General features: G+C 38.3%; 1 protein-coding gene across 1 annotated transcript; it reads left to right on the top strand.

Annotated features, from left to right (window-relative positions):
- The first annotated feature begins 237 nt into the window (after nucleotides 1-237).
- On the top strand, nucleotides 238-26,660 carry LOC140769109 (E3 ubiquitin-protein ligase RGLG2-like). The gene is made up of 12 exons (XM_073109671.1): nucleotides 238-319; nucleotides 442-909; nucleotides 19,093-19,177; nucleotides 19,241-19,381; nucleotides 19,471-19,584; nucleotides 19,668-19,765; nucleotides 24,700-24,779; nucleotides 25,210-25,315; nucleotides 25,395-25,522; nucleotides 25,639-25,825; nucleotides 25,951-26,007; nucleotides 26,213-26,660. Exons 2-12 carry the CDS (start codon nucleotides 637-639, stop codon nucleotides 26,291-26,293), a joined length of 1,350 nt encoding a protein of 449 aa, XP_072965772.1. The 5' UTR covers nucleotides 238-319; nucleotides 442-636; the 3' UTR covers nucleotides 26,294-26,660.
- Nucleotides 26,661-27,068: the final 408 nt, after the last annotated feature.

Here is a 27,068-nt window from a genome sequence, read left to right as displayed (position 1 = left end):
ATGATGCTTATCTGATAATAATTATAGTATACAGTACTCTGGTGAATAATTTGAAAACTATAGTAAATGAATATATATTATTTTTATCAATGACAGTATATCGGTAAAAAAAATCATCAAAATTATCTAAAAAACAATTTCAATTAAATTTGATCACCCGTACATCACATGTTGCTAAGAGAAACGTCTCGGAAGCGCCCTCTTTGCTCTGCACTCAACAGTGTCAACCTGTTAAGTCAATAGCACTTACCTTTCGCTTCGGAGTCTTCCTTATACTCCACCGATACGCTTGAGTTAAATAAAGCGATAAAACTTTCAGGTGCAAATCCCTAAATCTGATTCTTTTGTTCCCTTTAGAAAGGGAAAGGAAAGCGTAAATGATTAGAAAAAGACGAATCGCTTATTCTGGTCGTTTTAGCTGACTAATTTGCTATCTCATAGGTATCCGAAAGAGGATAACCATCAGAATAATAGAAGAGGTTACAGCGGTGGGAGATCGAGATCTCTGGAGATTTAAGGGAAAAGGATCTGGTTGCGAATTATTTTTCCGAAATTTCTTGAAAGGCCCTTGAATCAGTCGCCGTTCATACGGAAACTGGTTTCCCATCTCCCGTTGTTTGCTTTGTGAGGTTGTTGATGGGAGGGCGTAGTTCTAGAGAAGCTAGCGGCCGGAATAGGTCATTCCAGGAGCGGAGTTATCCAGCGGAGCAATCCTGGGGTCGGACTTATTCGTACGAGACGCCAGGGTATCAGAATTATGCCCCGCCGCCGCCGCCCCCCGAGGGATTTTCTACGCCTTATCCAGCTTATCCCCCGCCGCCTGCTCAGCCACAGAATAGTGCTGATTCACGGCCTAGATTGGATCGGTGGTATTCGAGGATAAGCGACCAGTACAGTTCCGTGGAACAGGTAATAAACTAGTTTATTCATGCACTGGATAATTGCAACCTGTTGTTCATAATGTCGCTGATGTTAGGGCTACAAGCAATTTTAATGCTAGGATAGAAGTTAAAGAAGATGAGAATTAGAGAAGAATAAGGGTTTGAGAAGAAAAGAGAGAAAAAGTACCCATCAATATTCAACTTTTTTTATTGACGCATAATTTAGATAAAAGGTCTTAAAGTTTGGTGGAGTTTCAGAATCTTTCGGTTCTCTCTGCTTTTGTTCCTTTTCTCTACTTGGTCCTACGTACGCTAAAGAGTGGTTGGTTGTATACATATATGCAACATTATCTTAATCATTAGTAAAGTAGCATATGATGATGTAAGAGATTTATGATCATTAATAAAATAGCATATGATGATATAAGAGATTTACTTATGGTCATAAGTCTAAATTAAAATAAATTAGTGGAACTAAGAAAAGAGCAATGGATTAAATTATATTCGGGCACCTTGTTATGGCAGTTTTCAACATTCCATGCCTTATTAGTAATCTAGATACTCTAAGATGACGAATCTAACCTCTCACGTAGATAATGCATTGAGAAATTTTTTCTTCTTGTTGAATGAGGTTAAGTAATTTTGTGGCACAATTTGTTCATATGTGCAAGAGTTCTATCTTTAGTATATGATTCGCTTTTGCTGTGAGATATATATACCTCTCTTGTTGTGATGATGTGGACATCATTTTCAATTGGACCAAAATAAAGTTGGTTGAGTCTAATTTTGGTCTAATTGGTCTAATTAGACTCAACTTATCTTCACATTTAATTTGTTGAGTTGATTTTTAATTCAAATGATCAATTGAATTAGTCAATTGATAGATATAGTAAGCCTATATGCGGGGATGTCCGCATTGAATTATTGCGTAAATTATGTTGGTCAATTAAGGTAAGACCTAATCAATTAGGATCCTATTAGGAAATGAATTCCTATTAAAATCTCAATTAATAGTTATGGTAAGCTTATATGTGAGGAATGTCCACATTGATTTATTACCTAAATTGGGATAATCAATTTAGGTAAGATGATCGATTAGAGTCCTATTAGGAAATAAGTTTCTATTAGAATTAGCTAGAATCAAAGTTGTTAACCTATTTAAAGGTTATTGCATGAGAAAAAATGGACGATTTGGAACAAAGTTTATTTGAGATCTCTTACTTTTTACCCTGTGGTCTTTTTCTTCTCTCTCCCTTGCTCTCCTTTTCTCCTACTCCATCGTAAGATTCTTCTCTAATATCTTTTACTTTCTCTCTAAACCTATCTCTTTCCTTCTTCAATCTCTACTTTTTTGTTGGTTACAGCTGTTGTCTAGAAGATTCTAGTAGTGAAAGAGAATTTTTGGGTGCCCGGACGTGAAGAGGAGGACTGGGTTTCAAAGTAAAAGCATTACTATTCCATTTATTGATAAACTTAAACTCTAAAGTCTTTCCTTACACCATATTTTAGGCCTTTCAACGTACCTATTTAAGAGTTGAGAAAGTTACTGCTTTATCTGAGTGGTTTTCTCTTCTTCCATCTAGTAGTGATTCTTTTAATCAATTAACTTCTTATCAGTTATTGCTTACTATATTTTACTTTAGTTACTTATTTGTGTCAATTGTTCTCCAAAATATTGCATTTATACTAGATTTGCATTAATTGGTGTCAGAGCAAGTTTTCTTTTTCTTGGGTTTGCTTGCATATAGATATAGTTCAGCATCTTTTCTATAAAAAAAAGAGGTTCTTTATCTATCTAGCTTATTTTAAAATCATGTCAAATGCAAATTTTAACACAACGGATATTAGAAAAGATGTCACACAACTACAACATCAAATTCTACAACTATAACAAGGAATGGATCAAATTTTATAATACTTAGGTAACATCCAAGTCAATCCACAACCAGAGAATATTCCTAGAGCATCTAGACAAGGCAACACTTCTGTCCAAGATATAGAGAGTGATGATGAAATGAATTATTAAGCACATCACATGAGACATAGGTATGTTGATAGGTGGGATCAGGGAACTAAGATTGATGTTAGCGAATTTGAAGGGCGATTATTACCTGAAGAATTTTTGGATTGGATTGACCATATAGACCAATTTTTTGAATGGAAAGAAATCCCAGAAGACAAAAAAGTAAAATTTGTTAGCCTTAAATTGAAAGGTCATGTGTTAATTTAGTGGAAACAAATTCAAAATGATCGAATTAGAAAAGGAAAAGATAAAATCAATTCCTGGACCCGTATAAAAGAAAAGGTTAAGGGGAAGTTCTTACCTATTGATTATACACAAACACTTTTCCAAAAATTTTAAAATTTGTGACAAGGATCCAAAACTGTACAAGAATACACTGAAGAATTTTATTCTTTACTTGCACGAAATGAACTACAAGAAAGTAAAGAGCAAAAGGTTGCCCGTTACACTAATGGGTTGCAACCTCAAATCCAAGATGAGTTAACCATGTGTGATGCCTTGCGCCTTGACATAGCCTATAGCAAAGCCACAAAGGTTGAAGCTAAACTTAGAAGACAAGTGTTTCGTAGAATTGATTCAGATAAAGGCACCACTAGGATGCAAGTTGTCGAGAAGGAACCACCAAAATCAACACAGTCTTTCCTCAGTCTAATTCTGATGTACTTGCTAAGAATAAAGGTATATTTAAACCTACACCCTTAATTTGTTTCAAATGTAGGCAACCTGGTTATCGTTCTTCTGATTGTCCTCTAAGAAAGTTCACACACCAATCTAATTTGATTGAGCAAGAAGAAGATGAGTTAACTGATGATGAAGGTTAGAATGAACATGAGAATGAATTAGAAGATGACATCTCTAAAGATGAAGCAATTGGTGATATTGAGGGCCAATTACTTGTCATGCATCGTGTAATGCTGACGCTAAGAGCTCCACATGAGGATATGTGGCTCAGGCGAAGTCTCTTTTGCACTACTTGCACATCAAATGAAAAATTATGTTCAATCTTCATAGACAATGGAAGCATAGAAAATTTTGTTGCTTAGGAAATGATTGATAAGCTTAATATGAAAATTGATAAGTTGCATAAACCTTATAAAATTACTTGGTTTAAAGGTGGGGGTGAAGTTCCTGTTACAATTAGATGCCTTATTAAAATTTCAATTGGTATATAATATAAGGATGAAGTTTGGTGTGACGTAGTACCTATGGATGTATGTCATGTCTTGTTAGGTCGACCTTGGCAATATGATAGAAAGATTATGTATAATGGGGAGAAAAGTACATACACTTCTATTAAAGACAATGTACAAGTAACTTTACATCCACAAAGGAATGCACCATATCCTAGAAAACAAGAGACAAAAAACCATGTAAGCCTTGACAATAAAACCATGATGATTCTTGATAAGAATAAACTCCAGCATGATATGACTAAATCACCCGTAGTATATGCTTTAATGAGTAAAATTGATTCAATTCTTGTAGTTGTTGATAGATTCACTAAAATGGCATATTTCATTGCATGTCAAAAATTATATGATGCATCTCATATAGCAAATTTGTTTTTCAAAGAAGTAGTTCGTCTACATGGTTTTTCAAAATCTTTTACTTCAAATAGGGATACAAAAATTTGAAGTCATTTTTGGAGAACTTTGTGGTTTAAATTCGGCACTAAATTACAATATAATAGTGCATATCATTCTCAAACAAATGGTCAAACTAAAGTAGTTAATCGATCATTGGGTAATCTATTGAGGTGTTTAGCTGGAGAGAAGCCCTCTCAGTAGAATCTAATTCTTTCTCAAGTTGAATTTGCTTACAATAGTTTCATTAATAGATCCACTGGAAAGTTATCCTTTGAGAGTATATATGCCTATCCTATTTCCCAGTATCTTGGTAGAACCCCTATACCATACAATGGAAGAAATAGTGCTGATGTTGAAACCTTTGTTCAAATAATTCACCAAGTGCACCAAGAGATTCTTGAAAAGCTGCAGGTATCTACAAATAAATATAAGAAAGCAGCAAACCAACACCGCAGGGAGAAAGATTTTACTAAGTTGGGAAATAATGCTTATTTGTTAGAACTTCCACCTGAGATGTCTACTTCACTGATTTTCAGTGTTGCTGATTTGTTCACATATCATGAAGGCCCAATGCAACCAACAGATGTTAGCTCACTATTTTGAGTAGTCGACATCTATGACTAGATTGATGATATATTAGATGTGCGTGAGACCAAAACACGACCGGGTACACATTGATAATGTTTGGTTCGATAGAAAGATCGCTATATTTTTGACACTAGCTGGATTGCGGAAGATGAATTAAGGAGACTACAAAAAGATCTACACCAGAAGTATATGGAGGCTATCTCGTCGAAGTCGAGATTTTTCCCACCCATAGGGAATTGATGTGGGCATCATCTTCAATTTGACCAAAATAAAGTTGGTTGAGTCCAATTTTGGTCTAATTGGTCTAATTAGAGTCAACTTATCTTCACATTTAATTTGTTGAGTTGATTTTTAATTCAAATGATCAATTGAATTAGTCAATTGATAGATATGGTAAGTCTATATGCAGGGGATGTCCGTATTGAATTATTATTTAAATTGGGTTAGTAAATTTAGGTAAGACCTAATCAATTAGGATCCTATTAGGAAATGAATTCCTATTAGAATCTCAATTGATAAGCTTATATGTGGGGAATGTCCACATTGATTTATTACCTAAATTGGGTTAGTCAATTTAGGTAAGATGATCAATTAGAAACCTATTTGGAAATAAGTTTCTATTAGAATTAGCTAGAATTAAAGTTGTTAACCTATTTAAGGGTTATTGCATGAGAAACAATGGACGATTTGGAACAATATTTATTTGAGATCTCTCACTTTCTCCCGTGGTTGGTTTTTTTCTTCTTTCTTCCTTGCTCTCCTTTTCTCTTACTCCGTAAGATTCTTCTCTAATATCTTCTACTTCCTCTCTAAACCTCTCTCCTTCAATTTCTATTTTTTCGTTGGTTACTACTGCTGTCCAGAAGATTCCAGTAGTAAAAGAGAATTTTTGGGTGCCTAGACTGGAGAAGAGGACTTGGTTTCAAAGTAAAAGCACTATTATTCCATTTATTGGTAAACCTAAACTCTAAAGTCTTTTCTTATATCATATTTTAGGCCTTTCTACTATCAACATACCTATTTGAGAGTTGAGGAAGCTATTGCCTTATCTGAGTGATTTTCTCTCCTTCCATCTAGTAGTAATTCTTTTAATCAATTAACTTCTTATCAGTAAGTAAAATAGTTACTTGTTTGAGTTGATTGTTCTTCAAAACATTGCATTCATACTAGATTTGCATCATGTGAGAAATCTCAAAACCTAGATAATAATACAGAAGACCTAAATCTATTATTTAATAGTTTTGAGAAAAATATTTCTTTAAAAACTTGATAATAGTCAAATCATTACTAGCAAAAATCATATCATCCTTATAGAGTATGAATAGTCTGCCCATTCAGTGATGGTCAAATATCATGTGGTAGTGCTACCAAAGTCTAAGACCTAAGTATTAGGAGAAGTACAATAGTGTCAGATATGGCAAGTGATCTGGGTGAGAAGTAGGGGTTTAAACAAGCCAACTGCTGCTCAAGCTCGGCTTGAAATTTGTTTAGGCTTTGCTCAATTACATCCAAGACGAGCTCGAGTTGTAAATTATCAGTGAAAGCTGCTGAATAAAGCTTCCCATGGTTGGAGAAGATGATGAGCGCCACCTCCGCATACACCTCAGTTAGCAACCCATTCCTCCGCTTTGTGAACGTCACCATTAATTTATCTTGCTCTCGATCTGCTTCAAACTCCACTCTTCCTCTCCATATCTCTCTCCTCTCTCTTTTCTTAAGAAGAAACGAGTAATAGTAGTGCCACAGTTGGAGAGATGAAGAAAAGACCCCTCTCTTTGCTACTTTTAGTAGTCAAAGATGGAACCCAGAAGTCACCAAGTTGGCTTCTCGCCCACACACACCACCACAACTAGATGTGAAAGTTGGTCATGAAGGGAAAGTAGCCATGGACAAGAAGTGTGGAAAAATGAGAATGACCTTTGATGCCCATCTGGATTACACACAATGCCATGATAAGACTCAGAAAGGAGAAAAAGGAGAGGAAATGAAGTTAGCATCATTGAGAGGATCCAAAGAACTTGCTCATATATATAATATATATATTTCAATGCTTTTGGAATATATCTCAACACTGTTAGGAACCAATTTTACAAACCATATTTGAACTGATTCGGAAAATTATGAAAATTTAGGTGATAGTAGCTTCGTGAGTTAGGGTTTTATTGACTCTGATTTCATCTCAATTGAAGGTCAAGATGAAAACATATAACTAAAAGAGTGGAGCAAGGTTGGAAAGGGGTAGAATAGTAAATATCCGACGTTGTGGCGGTTGCACCAAATAAAATTCAGTCAGTATAGAGATAAGTTCTTACTTCTACATAGTTGCTCCCTCAGGTTAGCTTTGGATCACGTGTTCACCATCATCATCGTTTAAGGAATGTCGGATCTGATACCAATGTTACGAACCAGAGATTTTGTTGGGTAGTAATCTTTGGAAATCTCATCTAATGGCTTCGGAATGAAGTCAATCGGAGATCTGAATGGAAAGTTATAGCTAAAATAGTGATGCAAGGTTAGAACGGGATAGAAATAGGAAAAATCGACATTGCAGAGGTTGTCGAAGGATGGCGGACGACTGTGGGATGGTGGTGGTTGGCCGTATGAATGGGTGGCTCGTGGAGGCAGATTGTGGCTAGGGTTTGAAGGTGGAGATAGAGTTTCTAATTTAGATCTACTCTTAGGAAAATAAAAGACTATGATTAATTTACTTCTACTCCTAAATTCTCTTATTTTTACTCCTAAGATAGTCTAAGGCTAAAACATAGTTCTAATTCTTTATTAGATACTTGGTTGATTAAACAAAGAAGCCCAACCTCTCTACATATAGAGGTCGAGTACAATGAGTCCTATTCGGACTTAGCCCTAAAGGCTTATACGACTCGAAGTAGGATTTACTTTAGAGGCTTATATGACTTAATTGAACTTGCCTTAGTGGCTTATATGATTTAACTAAACTTGCCTTAAGAGTTTACATGACATAAGGGCTTACATAAGAGATAATCATGAATCAATTAAAAAAATAAATAGACTCGATCTATCGAGTCGAATGTTCTTATGATACCATCCAATCTGACTCGGTTTGCATTAATCCACAACTCTTCCGACCACCTTGTCTTCAAGGTGTCCATGGTGGTTTTCATACCTTTCGTCGTTCTTGAACTACATCTCCTTAATCTTCGTGTGAGTCTTGTCTGTCACATGGAAGGCCTCACGGTGGGTTTTGCTCTAGCGCCCACTTATTCGAATCATAGTCTACCCTAGCCACGGGTGACTCAGGCCAAGTCTTAACTACCAGTGGTTTGAGCCAGAGTCTTAGTGCATGCCCTATGGCTCAGGTTCTGTTGGTCTAAGGAAGGTGCTGGCGGTGGTGGCTTGGACCAAAAGTGTCTAGATCAGTGTTGGTGGAAAACTAGTGTTTCGATATTTATTTTTCACTTGGGGGGCCCCATGGTGGATTTTGCTTTTGCGTTCACTTATTTGAGCCATAGTCTACCCTAGTCACAGGTGACTTGGGCCAAATCCTAGCCACTAGTGGTTCGAGCTAGGGTCTTAGTGCATGCCCTATGGCTCGGGTGTGGGTGGTCCAAGGAAGGTACCGGCGGTGGTGGCTGGGACCAAAAGTGTCTGAATCGTTGTTGGTGGAAAACTAGGGTTTTGACCTTTATTTTCCACCACGGCTAGGGAAGATGACTATGGGGTCGCCACTAGGGGTTGCTCCGACGTCGCACTGGTCAGAAGAGATTCCCAACATATCATAAGATTCACGTTCTTAAAAATCAGCACTTCTCCAAATCCAGAAAACAGACGGGATTCTAAGATTATCCCTTGGAGCAAATACTTTTATGCATACCTCTTCTGGTAAACAGTTTGCAGAGATGGCAGGATCTCCACCATGGCCGGAGGTGGTGCTTTGGTTGTAATTTGGGCTGGCATTTTGCCTCCCTCACGGTTTGAACTTTCATGTCGTAGGGAGGTTGGTTCCGTTGTGGCCGATGGCGCTGGCGGTGTTGAGCCAAGATAGGTGCCGTCAAAGCTTGGAGAGTTCGATCCTCGTAGAGCTCTCCTTCAATGACTATTAATGCCTTCACCCAGGCGGATGGTTCGTCATCGGTGGTTGCTGGTGGTGGCGGGGAAACCTTTATTGGGATGAAGATGAGTTTTTGGTCCACCATGATCTCTCCTGGGTTAGCTTTGGATCATGTGTTCATCATTGTCTGAGGAATCTAACTCTGATACCAATATTACAAACCAAATTTGTACCAATTCCGACGTAAGAAAATTATGAAATTTAGGTGGTTGTTACGATTCAACTAGTTATGACTTTTGTTTAGTTTTTTTGTTTTAGGAATAGCTTTTGTTTTGGGAAAAATAGGATTTCTGGCAGTTGCGTTCGAATGTGACTATTGTACGTCTGCATATGTTTGCAAAAATAGAGAACATGTTTAGTGTATTCAAACGCGCCGTTCGAACGCCTGCATACGTTCTCAACGACAGAGAATGTAAAATCTGCGTTCGAACGCAATCGGCGAACTGTATCTTAGGGTTATCTTTTAATTATTTTGTTGATAGGTTAGCTTCTAAATATGTGGAAAGCAACTTAATTGAGGATTATTGATGAAATATTAAAGTTTTCCTTCCCAACTCTCTCTCTTTCCTCTAACGACATCCAATTTTGGATGTCGTCTTCTTTCTTTTATCTGACTGTACCTCCTTGCCTCTCAAGGATCGGTCCACTCTCTTCCCCTTCGTCTAGCTTTATGCTCTACCCCACCACCATAGCCACCAACCTCCGCAAAACCTAACCATTCTTCCCTATTCCATTACTCACGTTACCCACGCCACCATTTGACCCACGGTCAGTATTTTTCTCATAACTTTTGATCTACAAGCCCAATCGACGTGATCTCGGTTGCGTTGGAATTCTTACTTCAAGAGGAATAATATATCCAAGTTACAAATCTATCGGACAGTTAGATCTCTCGCAGATTTCCTCGAAAGTTCTATATGTGGATGACATTAAGGAGAAATGGTAAGGTGGTGCAGCTAATTGGGGTGAAAACACAATCTAACCCCACATTGCAACCTATGGCGGGGCTACCATGACCAAGGGAGTTGGCCTATCTCTTTTAGATGTCTCCATCAGATACGGAGTCTCCATTAAACTCGGGTAAACCCCAAGAATTGTTACAATTGTTATCTGAATTCTCTATATTGTTTGAAGAGCCACAAGGATTGCCGCCGTATAGAAATCAGACCACAAGATAGCCACTATATTAGGAGCTGAGTCGGCTAATGTACGACCATATCAGTATCCTCATATACAAAAAGAAGAGATAATAAAGCTGGTTGCTGAGATGCTTGAATAAGGAATTATTCAACCCAGCAATAGTGTTTATTCCTCATCGATTTTACTTGTGCGTAAGAAGGATGGTTCGTGGTGTTTTTGTATTGACTACTGAGCACTCAACGCCATGACCGTCAAGGATCGGTACCTAATACCGGTGATAGAAGAGTTATTGGATGAATTGATAGGGGCTTCTTATTTCAACAAATTGAACCTTAGAGCTGAATATCACCAAATCCGAGTTCATTCCAAAGACATGCACAAAACAACTTTTCAAACTCATGACTGTCATTATGAGTTTCGAGTCATGCTCTTCGGATTGACCAATGCCCCGGCAACATTTTAAACTTAATGAATGACATATTTAGGCCACTCTTGTGTCGGTATGTGTTGGTGTTCTTTGATGATATTTTAGTAAAAGTTTTGAAGATCATTCAAAACATTTACATGAAGTGCTAAAGTTACTTGAAGAAAATTTTTGAAAGTCAATGTTTAAATGTTTGTGGTGTGAGAGAAAAGTGGAATATTTGGAGCATATCATTTTAGTAGAAGGTGTGGCAGCTGATCCAAGTAAGGTGAAGAGTATGACCGATTGGCCGATTCCGAGGAATGTCCACGAGTTGTATGGGTTCCTTGGGTTAACAGGTTACTACCATAGATTTGTTGCTGGGTATGGTAAAATTGCAGCACCACTCATCGCCCTTTTGAGGAAGGATTCCTTTGTGTGGAGCGACAAAGCGACAACGGCCTTTGTTTGGGCGTTGCCAGATTTCCAAAGAGAACTTGTTGAATGTGATGCATCCGGAGTGGGAATAGGCGCTGTCCTAATGCAAAGGGGCAGACCTATAACATTCTTGAGTAAAGCTTTATCCGGTAGATCACAATAACTCTCAACTTATGAGAAAGAGATGTTGGTGATTATTCAAGCCGTGTCAAAGTAGAGGTTGTATTTAATGGGACGTCACTTCATCATCTGCACTGACCAGAGAAGTTTGCCATACTTTATGAGTCAGCGGATATACATACTGGCACAGCAGGAGTGGGTGACAAATCTTTTGGGGTATGACTATAAGATACAATACAAAAAGGGAACAGAGAATCGAGCGGCGGATGCTCTTTCACGCCAGCCGGTTGGAGTTGAATTGGCGACTTTTTCCATGTCGTCATTGCCCTTCCTCGAGGAGATTCGAGTCGATCCGGAGCATCATCTCGAGATGGAGGACAGAGATGGTTTTTTGCTTGACCATGGGTGTATCTGAGTGCCTGCGGATCCATTGTTGCGGTCTAAACTGGTGGAACACTTCCACGACACCCCTGAAGCAGGTCATGAACTCTAAGGACTTACAAGAGGCTATCTTATATCTGTACCTAGGCCGGAAAGAAAAATGACGTCAAGGCATACATGAGGGCATACGAGACATGTCAAAGAGCAAAGACGGAGACCTTGAAGTCCATTGGACTTCTACAACCCTTGCCGATACTGGATCGTGTTTGGAAGGATATCCCTATGGATTTCATAGAGGGGTTGCCATTGGTAAGTGGGTATTTAGTTATCTTTGTGGTGGACAGGTTGAGTATGGTGCACCCTTTTTTCGCTAAATCGGTAGCCGAATGTTTCATCCAAAATGTCGCCAAACTTCATGGGGTGTTTCGCTTAATTATTACGGATCGTGATTGTATATTCATCAGCGAGTTTTGGATTGAATACTTTAAGTTGTAGGGCATAAAACTGAACTTGAGTTCGACATACCACCAGCAAACTGATGGGCAAACAGAGGTGGTTAATCGGGGAATTGAGCAATATCTTCGGTGTTTCATCGGTGATCGTCCTAAGCGTTGGTTGGAGTATCTTCCATAGGCTGAGTGGTCATATAACACTTCTCATCACAGCAGCATCGGTATGACCCCATTCGAGGTAGTATATGGACGGGCGGTACCTGTGTTACGGCGGTTTGATTTGGCGCTTCATCAGAACAGACTGAGGTTGATATGGCATTGATGGATCGTTATGCTACCCTTAGGAGGTTGCAAATGCATATGAGAGCAGCCCAGAATCAGATGAAACAAATGTATGATCAGCATCATCGGGAGGAGTTTAATGTGGGCGACATGGTGTTTGTACGAGCTCAGCCCTATCGTCAAATCACCTTGCGTCCAATCCAGAACTAGAAATTGGCATTCAAATTTTTTGGTCCATTTTGAGTTTGTGAGCATATTAGACCAGTCACTTATAAACTTGAGTTACCAAAGGAGTCTAGAGTACACCTAGTGTTCCATGTTTCATTGTTGAAAGCAAGGATTGGGCCAGATCAAGTTACAGGGTCGGTTCTACCTGAACTCGAGGAGGATTTGCAACAAGTGGAGCTGATACGGGTGTACTAGCATGACGACGGAGGTGACATAGTTCGAGGCTAGAGATGGAGATCTTGGTTGAATGGTTGGGCAAACCATTTGTTGAGGCGTCATGGGAGCTTGAGTCTGAGATCGTCGATTGATTTTTTGACTTCACACTTTGAGGGCAAGGTAGAGGAAGCGTGGTGGGCTGTTACAATTCAGCTAGTTATGACTTTTGTTTAGTTTTTTGTTTTGGGAAGAATAGGATTTCTAGAGGATTTATGGCAGTCACAATCGAACGCAACTTCTTGCGTTTGAACGCGACTATTGAACGCTTGCATACGTTTGCAAAAACAGAGAATGTGTTTAGTGCATTCGAATGCGTTCGACTGTGTTCGAACGCGCCGTTCGAACGCCTGTATACGTTCACAACGACAGAGAACGCAAAATCTGCGTTCGAACGCGTTCGGCTGCGTTCAAATACAATAGGCAAATTGCATTATCTTAGGGTTATCTTTTAATTATCTTAGGGTTATCTTTTAATTATTTTGTTGATAGGTTAGCCTCTAAATATGTGGAAGGCAACTTAATTAAGGATTATTGATGAAATATTGAAGTTTTTCTTCCTAACTCTCTCTTTCCTCTAACGACATCCAATTTTGGACGTCGTCTTCTTCCTTCCTCCATCTGACCGTGCCCCCTTGCCTCTCAAGGATCGGTCCACTCTCTCCCCCTTCGTCTAGTTTTATGCTCTACCCCACCACTATAGCTATTTCCACCAAACCTAATCATTATTTCCTATTCCATTACTCACGTTACTCGTGCCACCATTTGACCCACGGTCAGTATTTTCCCCATAACTTTTGGTTTACAACCGGTCGACGTGATCTCGGTTGCGTTGGAATCCTTACTTCAAGAGTAACAATATATCCAAGTTATATATCTATCAGATAGTTAGATCTCTCGCAGATTTTTTCGAAATTTCCTCCTTAAGGAGAATTTGGGCTGATCTTTAGATTGTTCTCTTATTATCCCTAAATCTATCAGTGGTGGTAGCCTCGTGGCTTTAGCTTCACCTAAATCGGAGGTCAGAATAAAAAGATATAAATAAAAGAATGGAGTAAGATCAAAATGAGGCCAAACGGTAGATATCCGATGTTGTGGCGGTGACATCGGATAGCCCCAGTCAGTATGGAGAAGAGTTCTTAGTCTTCCATGGTTACTCCCTCGGGTTAGCTTTGGATCATTTATTCACTATCGTCCGAGGAATGTTGGCTCTGATACCAATATTACGAATTAGATCTGGGATGATCAGTTCGCAGGATAATCCTGAGATTTTGATAGGTAGTAATCTCGGAAGTCTCGGATCTAATGGCTTTGGAATGAAATCAATCAAAGATTTGGATGAAAAGTTATAGCAAAAATAGTGGAGCAAGGTCAAAAATAGGAAAAGTCAACGTTGCGGAGGTTGTCGGAAGTAGAGAATTCCTAGAAGATGATCATGACATATAGAAGTAGAGAGTTTCCTGGAAATGATCATGAAATCTAGAATATTACCTTTTTGGATATCAATATTATGATAAGAAATCTAATAGTACTTTTGGCACTTTGGGCATTTCTGATTGCATCTCTTCTGAGTAGATTAAGATTATTGCTCGACGGATCAAATAATTTGCTATCTTTATTGGGCTATGTTCAGTTATGATTTGTGACAATAATCCTAGATTGAGAGGAAATACTAAAGTGAAATGTAGTGGTAGAGCCAGATTTTTTTAGGTGGCAAAATTATCAAGTCACTTACAACAATAAAATAATATTAACTATATTTAAAATATATTGTCTAAGGTTTTTTCTTCCTGATGAAAATTATGACTGACAGGTTTGTTTCTTCTAATTTCATATTGAATATTTGGATGATAGTAAAATATTCTTAATCTGAAACTCGATGAGATTTCTATAGGAAATATTTTGAGATATGCATTCTATTAGTAGCTAGACATTAAACCAACATAATGAAACTAATGGGATAATGCTCAGATCATTGAAGGGGCTCATGGTGTATGAGTGTACCTTGGTTTGAATCTTAGTGGCATTGGCTTAACAAAGAGACTGTTAAGTTACCACTATTCTGCAAAATTTCTTGGCACTTCACTTATTACTAATTAGAAATAAAGCTTTATTATTTTTAAATATACTATTTAAGTACCTTAATGGTTTTTGCTACCTCTATTGAATATCTCAATAAAGGGAAGACTTTCTTGTCACCTCAATTATTTCAATTCTTTTTAATTGAATTTAAAGCTGAAAATTAAAAAAAGAAAAAAATAGTCTGATATACTTGTATGGGCCCCACGAGAAGTTATGCCAACTTCTGGCGCATATGTCACAGAACATTAATAGATAAATTAAACTAACTCACATAGTACCCATGCTTGTTTGTAAAAACAATTTTGGACTATTCTTTAAAGCGACGTGGTGTGGCCAAAGATGGCTCTGTTTTGTTGGTGTTATGATCAATGTTGGGTTTAGAGAGATGGATTTGGCAATGTAGGTTCGTTTACACTTAGAGTAGTGGTCATGGACTTGTGGTTTAGGAGAAAGGTGCAAGTTTGATGAATAAGATTAGTCGAGTGATTTTGTGGTGAATTGTTACGAACTGACCCAGAGGACGAGCCCAATCACATTGGGCTGCGGCGACGAGAGTGGTCAGGGGCTTTTACATCCAACCCCTATTTATCTATTTGTTTTTATCATTGTACTTGCTTATTAGTTTATGTCATTTCGCTTTTCTGTCATTTGCTTATTAGGCCAGTCGGACCCGAGTTCATTATGCTAGGCCGATCTAGTCGAATTGGGTAGCCAACAAATAGTTTGGTGCGCACCCTTATTTTACATTATTGGACATTTGATCTTTCCTCTCTATCTCTCTCTCTCCCTCTCTTAACCACCCTTTTCTCTCACCCAAGCCATTGGCCACCAAATTGAGACTACCCTTCCCTTCCGTTCATTTGACCCCCTTTGTCCTTAAGGAATGTACCACTCTCTCCCTGCTTGTACCAAAACCACCCTCCACCATTACACTAACTACGCATCACCATTGCCATCGCCCTAACCGATCTACCATCACCATCATCTAGACCAAACTCTCATCCATAACCCCTAATCAGATTGGGACCATGACCATCACTCGTTCAGTGGTAAATTGGAGGATTGCTGCAAGGTGAACGTCGAAGGAGAGCTATCCGCCGTTGCAGTAACCTCAGTAGAAATCAAGGTGGCCTCGGACGGAGGGGTCAGCATGGCCAACTGTACCACCAATCTCATCCTCCAATGCTTGCTGGAGTTGCAGGCAAGGTCGCAAGAGGAGATGAGAAGTCTACGGTCCTCAGATCCTCGTGCTCAGTGGATGCGTGCAGGAATCGTGCACTGCTGCTACACCATCCCACGACCAAGACTGCCGCTACCTAGACCAAACCTATCTTGCCTCCTTTTTTTGGTCCTAGGGCACCTTACTATGATGTCCCCTATGGACCGAACTGAGAAGAACTAGGCCTATGGCCTGATCTGAACCTTGGACAAGCTGAGGCTGCAGGACACGTCGAGGCCGCAGTGGCTTGGCCGAACTCGAGGACTTCGGGTTGCGTCCAGATAGAGAAGATCGTAGACAACATGACCATGAGGTGCAGCTACTCTATCCACCTATGATCAGTCCTGAGTTTGTTGATGTTCCCAACCGCTATAATGACATTTAGGGGCAGACGACAAGGCTCGAGTTTCCAAAGTTCCAATGAGGTAACCACTTGATTGGATTTTTAGAGCTGAATAGTCTTTCTATTACAAGGTATAATGAAGGATGCCAAAGTGTTGCTAACGAGCTTTCACTTGGAAGGAGCGGCGCTCCATACATTGATGCCATGTCTTTGTGATTTGGGATTGCCGAGTTTGAAGACTACAATGCCACACTCTCCAAATTGATGCAGTGAACAATCGTGGTCGTGTACCAAGGAGTTTGAGGGTGTTAGCAGTCGGTGTCAACCACCTTAGTTGCAGCAATTACTGGTCAGCACTTTCATATCCAAATTGGGCGAAGAAGTCAAGGCCGATATCCTTTCTGAGTGAGACCTTTAAGGATGCAATGAGGATGGATTAGAAGTATGCAACCTTGAGGAGTGCCATGAGGACCACCTCGATCAGTCGAGACAGCTAGTGGATACTTGGTGCGGCTGGTGGCCCTGTCTCAACCCTGAAAGGCGTATTGATGCCCTACGAGTAGAGGACTACACTGAGACCAGCAACAGGGGTTGGAAGAGAAGCATGACCTTTGGTTTGCACTATCACATTGGCATAGGTGGAGTATAGTAGGCCTAGGGACTATGCTTTTGATGCGATGAGCGGTTCACTCCTAGCCACGGATGAGGAGATGACATTTGCTAATGATGGTATGATTGTGGAGGACATCAAGGAGACCACGAATGAGGAGATACTAGTCGAGATCTCCTTATATGCTTATTCAGGCATGAGCACCCCAAAGACTCTACGGGTGGACAGGCTTGTCAATAATTAATGTGTACACATCCTTATTGACACTGGGAGTATGCATAGCTTCTTGGATGAGCATCTCGTCAAAGGTTGGCATTAGAGGCGAAGTTGACTTTAGATTTGATGTAGTAATTGGCGACGACATGAAGCTGCAGGCGGACAACTTGTGTTGCTTGGTTGGAATTCGCGTGCAAGGACACGACCATAGTGGCTATAGAGCTTAGGATCAATGACATTTAACTTCAGCAACATGTGGATGACATTTCAGCAAAACGACAAAGTAGTTTGACTTGAGGGTATGAAGACGAAGCCAAACCCAACCTTGCATTCAATGGTGAGGTTGTCTTGGCCGCTAATGGCTGAGGATGAGATGATGAAGGAGCTTGGGGCATTAGAGGTTCCACCAAAAAATCAACTTGGGCACAATCATGTGGCGACATGAGTCAGACTTACACCAAGCTAACTTGGCTGACTAAATCTATTATTTGTATCCTTTTTTTTTTCAAAATTAAGGAGAGCCCACCCAGAAGGGCTAGAGGTGATTGAGCTCTAGTTCGAGGAAGAGAGCTCGGACCTTATAAGATAGGCGGAGGTGGTTCAGCCCAACCACCCAAGATCTGATCAAGATTAGGCCAAACACACTGCATCGATCTAATGTTGCAGAATCTAAAGCTAAGATGATGTTGGGTGGACTCGAGCTGAACTCAGAAGTGAGAAGGTTAAGCAGAATCAAGACGGAGAAGCTAGAGGACTGACTTGGGTTCGACATGGGCACGGCCAAACTGAGGCGTGATGGGTGGAGAAACGCAATGGGCAGCGGTAGAGTCGGAAGACCAACGGGTAGTGATGACTCGAGAACCGCAAGACATTGGCCTATTGATGGCACAACTCAGCTATATAAGTAGGTCTTCTTCTAAAGATCAGTGGAGGGTTTGTGACGACTATGCTAGGGACCGAGTATTTTTCCTAACTCGAGTTACCAACTTTTTCCTATTTAAGGTATGGTATGTTCCAGTTAAGAATGTATTGGGGTTCAATTGATTTAGACTTCAATTATGTGTAGTTGGTCTAGGGCAAGGCGTAGAATATGGTTTCGATGATAGAATTAGGCGTGTGAATAAGCTAAATCGATGAGAAGAATAAGAGGAACGTGCTGGTGGTGGTGATTTGGACAAAGGTTGTAGTTTAACAGATGGTAACCCTGGATAAATGTTACGTGGTAAACTATGGCAGATTGGGTAGGTGTTGATAACTTGGTAGAACGGAAGATGGGATGTTGAGTTATCATGTGTGAGAATCACCCATATTATTGGCTGCTCATCATCTGCATCTTGGTATTTGTTCTTTCTTTTCTTTGCTTCTTAAAGATATTAAGATAGTATGTTCCAGTTTCTCCACTTTAATATCTAAGCAATTACTCTGTCCAATATAGAACTTTTGGTACTTAAATTTGATGAAGTATAATGCTGTTAAAATTTGATGGGATTCACCTTAGTGTGGTCTGAGCTGTATTTCAATAACAGTATCACTCAATAGATGTGGCTCTCCCCACCAATCCCTCTCACAGATGGCCTCAATGATGACAGACTAAGAGGAACATAAGAAAAGTATCACATAATGTGTTAAATTGAAATTGTTCAGTATCTTATTCTCCATAAATGTTTTATGGTTCATCAGGCTGCAGATTAAATCACATTAAACTTTTCATGATCTATGCAGTCCATGCAGTCAGGATTTGTTGATTATGAACTCATTCTCATTTTATAATTTATGGAGATTTGGTACTTCTATTGGCAGGTTACTGAGGCCCTTGCACATGCTGGCTTGGAATCTTCAAATCTTATTGTTGGCATTGATTTCACGAAAAGCAACGAATGGACAGGTTGATATTAATGCCATTTTGCTCACTTCTGTTAGTTGATGTCTAATTTTCTTTCATAATCAGGTAAACATTCATTTAGCGGACGCAGCTTACATTACATTGGCGATACACCAAATCCCTATGAACAAGCAATCTCAATTATTGGACGAACATTATCAAAGTTTGATGAGGATAACTTGATTCCATGCTTTGGATTTGGAGATGGTAATTATTATGTGTTGTGCATAAATTTTGAAGATGATGTTTGAATATTGTGGTTTGTTCAAATGATAAAATCTCCTGTGATTTTATAGCATCAACACATGATCAGGACATCTTTAGTTTCTATCCAGATGAGAGACCCTGCAATGGGTTTGCACAGGCTCTGGCACGATATAGAGAACTTGTTCCACATTTGCGATTGGCAGGTACTTTTACTGCTAGTGGATATTTCTTTCTTAGGCTTCCACAAATTGATATTTGACTGGAAAATAAAACTCTTTTCCCCCAGGACCAACTTCATTTGCTCCCATTATTGAAATGGCTATGACAATTGTGGCGCAGAGTGGTGGACAGTACCACGTTTTATTGATAATTGCTGATGGTCAGGTATGTGCAATTTGATACCCTAAGGCATTTGATGATTCTTCTATGTTGTGTCGCTGCATGCATGGTATCAACCATGGTTTGAAGTTCCAGTTTTAATTTTGGTTTTGGCGCCATTAAAAAGAAAAACATTTCTGTTGGTTTTGTTTCTAGTTTCACTGTCAGTTTTGGACTTCTTGGGATGAATAGTCTTCTAATGGTACCTTATTTCTCAACGTATTACACAAGATCTAGTGGCATGTAAGCAATGAGATTGATATTAGTTTAGATACAAGTTGGATTCAAGTAAAATACAGCTTAGATTCTAAAACATACTCTTAAAAAATTATTAGTGTGGGTAGTTTTGGATCGGATAGGACCGAAATGCAAAAAGTTTTGGCAAAACTTCAGACCATGGTGTGGACCGGCATGTGTGGGTCAATGTAAATGAATACACGTGTATTATGTTGTCTTGAGTACGAATGTGAAGGGGTGGCAATCGGGTTGTGTTAAGTGGGTTTGAGTTAGGTCAATTTTATTCTAACGCGAACACGACCTGATTATTAATTGGGTTGCATTTGGTAGACACAAATGCAACCCGTTTAATAAATGGGTAGCATGATACGACCCGTTTATTCCGTTTAATAACTAAGTCGTATTAACACAAGGCACTTACACAATACGGTAAACTGTTTAACACGACATGAATAACACAATAATTTGTATCCTATAAAAAATCAACATTTACCCTATATAAATGGTCTATTATACAAATAAAATGACCTATTTTCAACTCAAAACTTATACTGCACAAAAATAACAATTCTAAGCATTCAACCATAAATTCAATTCAACACATTCATATACCAATTCAACCACCAACAATCAACATTAAGTAAATAAATTTAACTACTAATTTTAGTTCTAAGTTCCAACTTAAATATCTAACAATCTCATGACAATTACAATATAGTTTCAAATTCACAATTCAATCACCAAAATCCAACATCCAACATTAAGTTCACAATCTATTACAAACTACAAATAGTTTAAAATAAGCAAATAAGAATATTGAGCTCTTTGTTTTATTGTCCAGACCCTGCCAAGAATTGGTGAACATGATCTACAATGAGTTGGTGAACTCTAAAATGTTTAACTGCTCTACTTATTTTGGATAAATATCAAGTTCCAGTGAAGGACATATATAAAAGTTTTCGTACAAGAAATTAACATATGGAATTCTTATTAGATTACATTTGAATGCTACAGGTTGAAGCTCATATCTAGTGACTAGAGAATAGAGATGGGCTAACTTTTATAAACATCTCTTTGTTATAAATTATGAAAACAGATGTAATCAGAGATGTAAGCAGAGATGTCATCTCTTAAAACCTCCACCTTAAGGTGGTAGCTCAAGTTAAAGGTGGGCCTCACAAGTCAACTTAGTGATCCAAAAGTTATATATTCTAGACACTGGTGTCAATTTCATAACTTGAGAATCTCATGATCTAGACTTCTTTTGTACCTTTAGGGGAAGATTACAAGGGTGCTGTAATTGGCAAGGCAACTTACCCCATCTCATTTAATTTTAATCTTTTGGGCATTTTGTTGGCATGCAATTGGACACTAGCATTACATAAATAATCAAATTATTAATTACTTAGAAGAAAAGCCAACAGTGCTCTTACAACCAAAAGCAGTGTGGATATCCATCTAGGCTCGCATGGCCTGCTCTAGTGTTAAATAGATATAGTTCATACAAACTAAATCAAATTATAATAATTATTACACCTTATAAAAATTATTACACCTCATTAACTAAAGACAACTAACTAAGAAGCAAGGTTTTAAAAATCGGCATCGGGATCGGGATTGGCTGTCCGGAAAAATGATACGTACCGGCCATATCAGCCATATCGGCCGCCTGTATCAGATCGGACTATTTTAATTAAATAAAATTCTAAATATTATTAAAAATGTTGAGAAATTTTTAAAAAATTTAGAAAAAAATTATAAGAAAATAAGAAATAATAATTACTCACATATAAAGCTTAAAAAGTAAAAATCTCTTTTCTTCCTCTCTTCTTTCTTATCCCTTTAACTGTTAGTCTAAAATATCTATTCTCTCCCACACCTTTTTTTTCTATCTTTCTCTCTCTTTCTCACCCTCTTTTTTTTTATCTTTCCTTCTCCCTCACTCTCTCTTCCTTTTTCCCTCTCTCTCTCTCTCATACCCTCTTTTTTTTATCTTTCCCTCTCCCTCACTCTCTCTTCCTTTTTCCCCCTCTCTCTCTCCCTTTCTCTCCCTCACTCTCTCTTCCTTTTTCCCTCTCTCTCTCCCTTTCTCTCCCTCACTCTCTCTTCCTCTTTCTTTCTCTCTCTCCCTCTCTCTCTCTGCTGCTGCTGCAGGTGGCTGCTTGTACAAGCCGGTTTGGATCGGGATCGGCTATACCGTTTCAGCCGATCCCACTCGAGATCGGCCGAAATTGGAATCCTTGCTAAGAAGCAGAACCTAACAGGTGACCAATGCTTCAGTCATAGAACAGAATAGCTGGGCCAGATAATCATTGGCCGAGTAAATCCTAAGCATAGAGCTTGACCAATGCTTCAGTCATAGAGCATGATGGAAAATTGCACTGATAAAAAATGAAATAGGGGGTCATAAGATACCACACAAACTATACAATAAAATTGTGCAGAATTTCAAATCCAACTCACACAATGAGCTAAATTTATGTTTTGCATAGACAGTTGCAAAATAGCTAGATTAATCAAATCTGTACACATTACTGCAAAAAAAATAGGAACTGAAACACTCTAAACAGTGACTTGGAACATTCCAAAAGAAAACATACATAGATTTGTCTAACTAAACATCTTACTAGTTAGTGAGAGTTTCTGCTGAGATGGAGGGTTCTGACAGGCAGAGTGAGGTGGAGGGTTCCGATGGGGCAGAGTGAGATGGAGGTCCAGCAGGTTGATGAGATCCACATATTATTAAAGTCAGTTCAGTAACATATATGATATCATCAATGCATAAGCATATATAGAGATGCCTAATAAGTTGATAATCTGGTGACTTCGGTATGGCAATTTCAAAAGGAGGCTTTATGTGAATTTTTGCACCTAGTATCATAATATATAGCCATATGAGCCTTCTTATAAGATACCTGGAACAGATCTTAACATATACACAGAATATGGTACTTTGTAAGCTTTGTTCGATGCTTAAACCTTTGTAATATCAGATATATAATGAAATATACTCTATATTAGTATGACACTTTAAGACAATATATTTAACGCTTAATTTAAATGTAGAAAAATTATAAAAAAATAAAAATACCATATGTTTGCCTTTATTATCATTAGCACCCTACATATATGTATATATCATTTGACCCATGCAATTTGCTTTTAAGTTTTAACGTCTCCAAAATATCCTAATATTAGTTTTCTTAACTAACATTTACTATATAGATGAGTTAAATTAATCATAGATGCAAAATAAATTGATGCCCAGTGCCCTGGAGTAAGTGTTGTAAGGCTAAGAAAAGTAGAAAGGGAATTACACTTTAAGATCAAAATAGTACTTTGGGTTAGGGTATTCTCTATTCTGTCAGCTGTTGCCATGGTAGATATAACTCAGGGTACTTCGAGACATTAAAACCAAAACATAGGAGTCGAATAAAAGATACCCACCCAGAAGGGTGTTATGATAATGATGACAAAACATATTGTGTTTTAAATAAATTTCCCCTAAATGTAATCTCTACTAATTTTAATTAGTAGAGATGTGATTGAGACATTATAAATTATATGTATGTACAATGTATGTATATATACTTTTTTGTATAATTATATGTATATATACTCTTTTTTTTGTAATTGAGACAGTTTGAGTTTGTCTAAGGCACTGTAAATGAGCCTAAGCTCTAGTTAATATGTACTTAACCACAAATAGTTCCAAGAAGAGCTTGAAGCCTATGTTAATTTATACCTTGTCTTTCAACATCGATAGGAGAGATGGCTCTATTAAATTCTATATTGCAAAGACAACTTTTATCCAGTAAGATGAGAGCAAGCATTGCCTTGCTGATTGGCACTTGTTGGTGCCGATGGAGACAGACACAAGCACAAGGGGTGTTGTAGGGCATCCGGTGGAAGGACCGAGTCAAAACGATGAAGATGATATGCAAGTAAGTTTGACTACTTACCCGTCTTGCGGAGCCCCTATCGTTGTTGATGCTCCTCATCGTCATTGCATGGCCCTCTTTTTTCACCTCTCTATGCCCCAGATGTGAGATCAGACTAAGTCCTAGGGTGATGCCATCAACGACATAGTTGGTTTAGATTATCCCTAAGGAGTCTTAGTTCTTTCATATCCTACAAATTATTTTATTTTGTTTAATGGATATGATTGCTCTGATTTTGGGGATCTCCTACTAGTAAATTAAGGCATTGTATCCACTGTTTGGGACAGAAGGAGAAGGGCATGAATGCAACTTATTCTACTCCCTTGTCTCTCCTTTTATGTTGACATATGATAGCATCTTGTGTCTTTCTTCTTTTAGTAAATTCTACTATTCTGTAATTCTGAGAAATATTTAGACAAGTGAAAACGTGATCTGGTTCTGTTTAACCAAGTTGACTTATGCACACTTTCCAAATATGGCATTTGGTTTTGTAGCAAGTCTTGTATATTTTTAATATGGAAACAGAAAGGATTTTTGGGTGCAACTACTGTGTATACATATGGATATTTCCTAAGCTATCATTGTGTATGTCTGTATGAGAAGAATAATAGCCATTCTGTTGTTCCTATAATTATTCAATTCTTGTACTTGTTCCTTCTAATATCTCTTCTAAGACTCGACTTCCTCCTATCTTTTGGAGCTTTTTACATTCTTTTCAAGATATATGTTTGACTTTTCCTCATTAAATGGTGTGTGATATAGGTCACTAGGAGTGTAGATACTGAATTTGGACAATTAAGCTCACAGGAACAGAGGACTGTTGATGCTATTGTGAAAGCCAGGTAATTTACTCGAATTGTTTGTCACCTATAAAACTATTCATTCTTGTATGAAAAGTCGCATGAAGTTGGTATGTTGATTTGAGTAATTATGGATCTTTGACTTCCAAAAGTTTCAATGCATTACATGTACACATGTTTGGTGGAATAGTCCCTGCATGTATGGTGATCCTATTTTATAAGACATTTTGCCTCCGCCTCCAGCGAACTGTCCTAATTTAACCTTATGAGAAATCCCTCTATTGTCTGTTTCTGTGCTGGCCAGTCAGCTTATATCAAGATTTTGAGGGCTGATGTCAGGCTGACAGTGGATCTTATAATTAGATCATTTGTTGGAGTCATTCTTCTTCAGTCCATATCTTGGGAAACGCTTTTGGACAATTGCGGTGATGAGAATGCACAAGTTGATTCTGACATGCCTTTTATGTTGCAGTGAACTTCCTTTGTCCATTGTCTTGGTTGGCGTCGGGGATGGCCCTTGGGACACAATGAAGGAATTTGATGATAACATTCCTGCCCGATCTTTTGATAATTTCCAGGTAACAAATGATGCTAGATATCAATTCTAAAACCTACTTTTTTTTTTCTTAAAAAAAAAATTGCACCTTCTTTTTCCAGTTTGTGAATTTTACAGATATAATGTCTAAGAACATGTCACAATCAAGAAAAGAGGCTGCATTTGCTCTTGCAGCTTTAATGGAAATACCTGCACAGTATAAAGCAACACTTGAATTGGGAATCTTAGGGTATGCAAGGAAGCCCCTTCAATTGACATCTCTATTCTTATTGTCAGAAAGTCCTATCCTCTCCTCTTGCTTATTCTAGCCTCTATTTTGATATCTCCCTTTTGTTTGTTGAGCAGTCGTTATTCTGCAAAGTCTCCAGATAGGGTACCTCTCCCGCCACCTAGTGGAAATAGTGACGCTTATTCCTTTGATTCCAAAAGCTCTAAGTCAAGCAGTTTCGAGCAGAGTACATCACATTACGATGGATATGATACTACACCAAGTACAGCTCCTTCTGCACCTAGTGCTTCATGGGATAATCAGGTATATTATCACTAGGGCATATAATCTTTTTGTCTCTTATGTTTTTTATTGGTTTTAGATAATCTATTGTGTACATAAAATGTGACAACAATTAGTGGTGTAAAATCTCTCATCATCTTTGTCAGGTTTGCCCAATTTGCCTTGTGAACCCGAAAGACATGGCTTTTGGTTGTGGACACCAGGTGAAGCTTTTTGATTTTTTTTTTATTGGTCTCCTATCAGATTCTTTTCATATTTAGAAGCATCTTTAGTAATCTGAGAAAACATAATATCTTTTTTGTGAAGTTCAAAGTTTGAAGTTTTTATCTGGTTCCAAAATACACAGTATCACCTTTCTGCTTCCCAAATTTGTTCTAGTGTCTCATTGGATTAAATTTCCCCTTGCAGACTTGCTGTGACTGTGGGCCAAGCCTTCAGTCATGCCCGATCTGTCGTAGTCAAATTCAGACAAGAATAAAGCTATACTGACCCCATCGACAGTGTGACTATCTTTTTCCTATTCTTCTCACAAAGAAGACTTAAGACCAGTAATACCGCTGTATTTCACTAGCCTGCGGTTGGAAGAATGGTTGGGGATTATGATAAGTGTAATCATGTGCAATGCATTGTACCTTTTTGTACATATAACCCTCTTCACTGATGGCAACGGTGTATCTGTTTGCCGTCTGCATGACTAGCACTAGGTCTAGATATTTCATTTTCTTATCTTTTAAGTTGATCTATTTGTGGTGTCCATTGCATAATTTGTTGCTTTGTGTATACGGTAATGAGAACATCTTTTCATTGGTTACTGGTGTTTATGTGATTCATAATACATTTAAACGCAATTAGGTTATTCTGGTCTAACTTGGCACTGAGTCTTCAGATATTCCTATTGGTTTTACGTGTTTCAGAGCCTTGCAGAAGTGCAGTTGGGAGAAAAAAATTTCCCTGTTATAGTCAGGTCGTGAAGTTTTTTATACGCCCTAAACGGCAGGTTTATTTCTGTTCTTGTAAAATTTAATGATTTCTTTTTCGCAAATAACCACCTATATTTTGGATTTATTGCAAACTCTCCTCCCTCCTAGATAGGCAGGCAATTGACTCCTTTTGTTGGTTCGTCTGCTAAAGTATTTTGTTGGTTCATCTGCTAAAGTATTCGATAGTTAGAATATTCTATTTTATTCTAAAAAACATACCACCCTTCACCCTTCAGGAGGTTTATCTAGAAGGTGGTAATAGGAAATAAGTTTATTTTGTGAAA

Source organism: Typha angustifolia, chromosome 10 (assembly GCF_048772165.1).
Source record: "Typha angustifolia cultivar Huaian chromosome 10, ASM4877216v1, whole genome shotgun sequence".
NCBI lineage: Eukaryota > Viridiplantae > Streptophyta > Magnoliopsida > Poales > Typhaceae > Typha > Typha angustifolia.
Note: the sequence above shows the minus strand (reverse complement) of the source record. Positions and strands in the feature narration are given on the sequence as shown.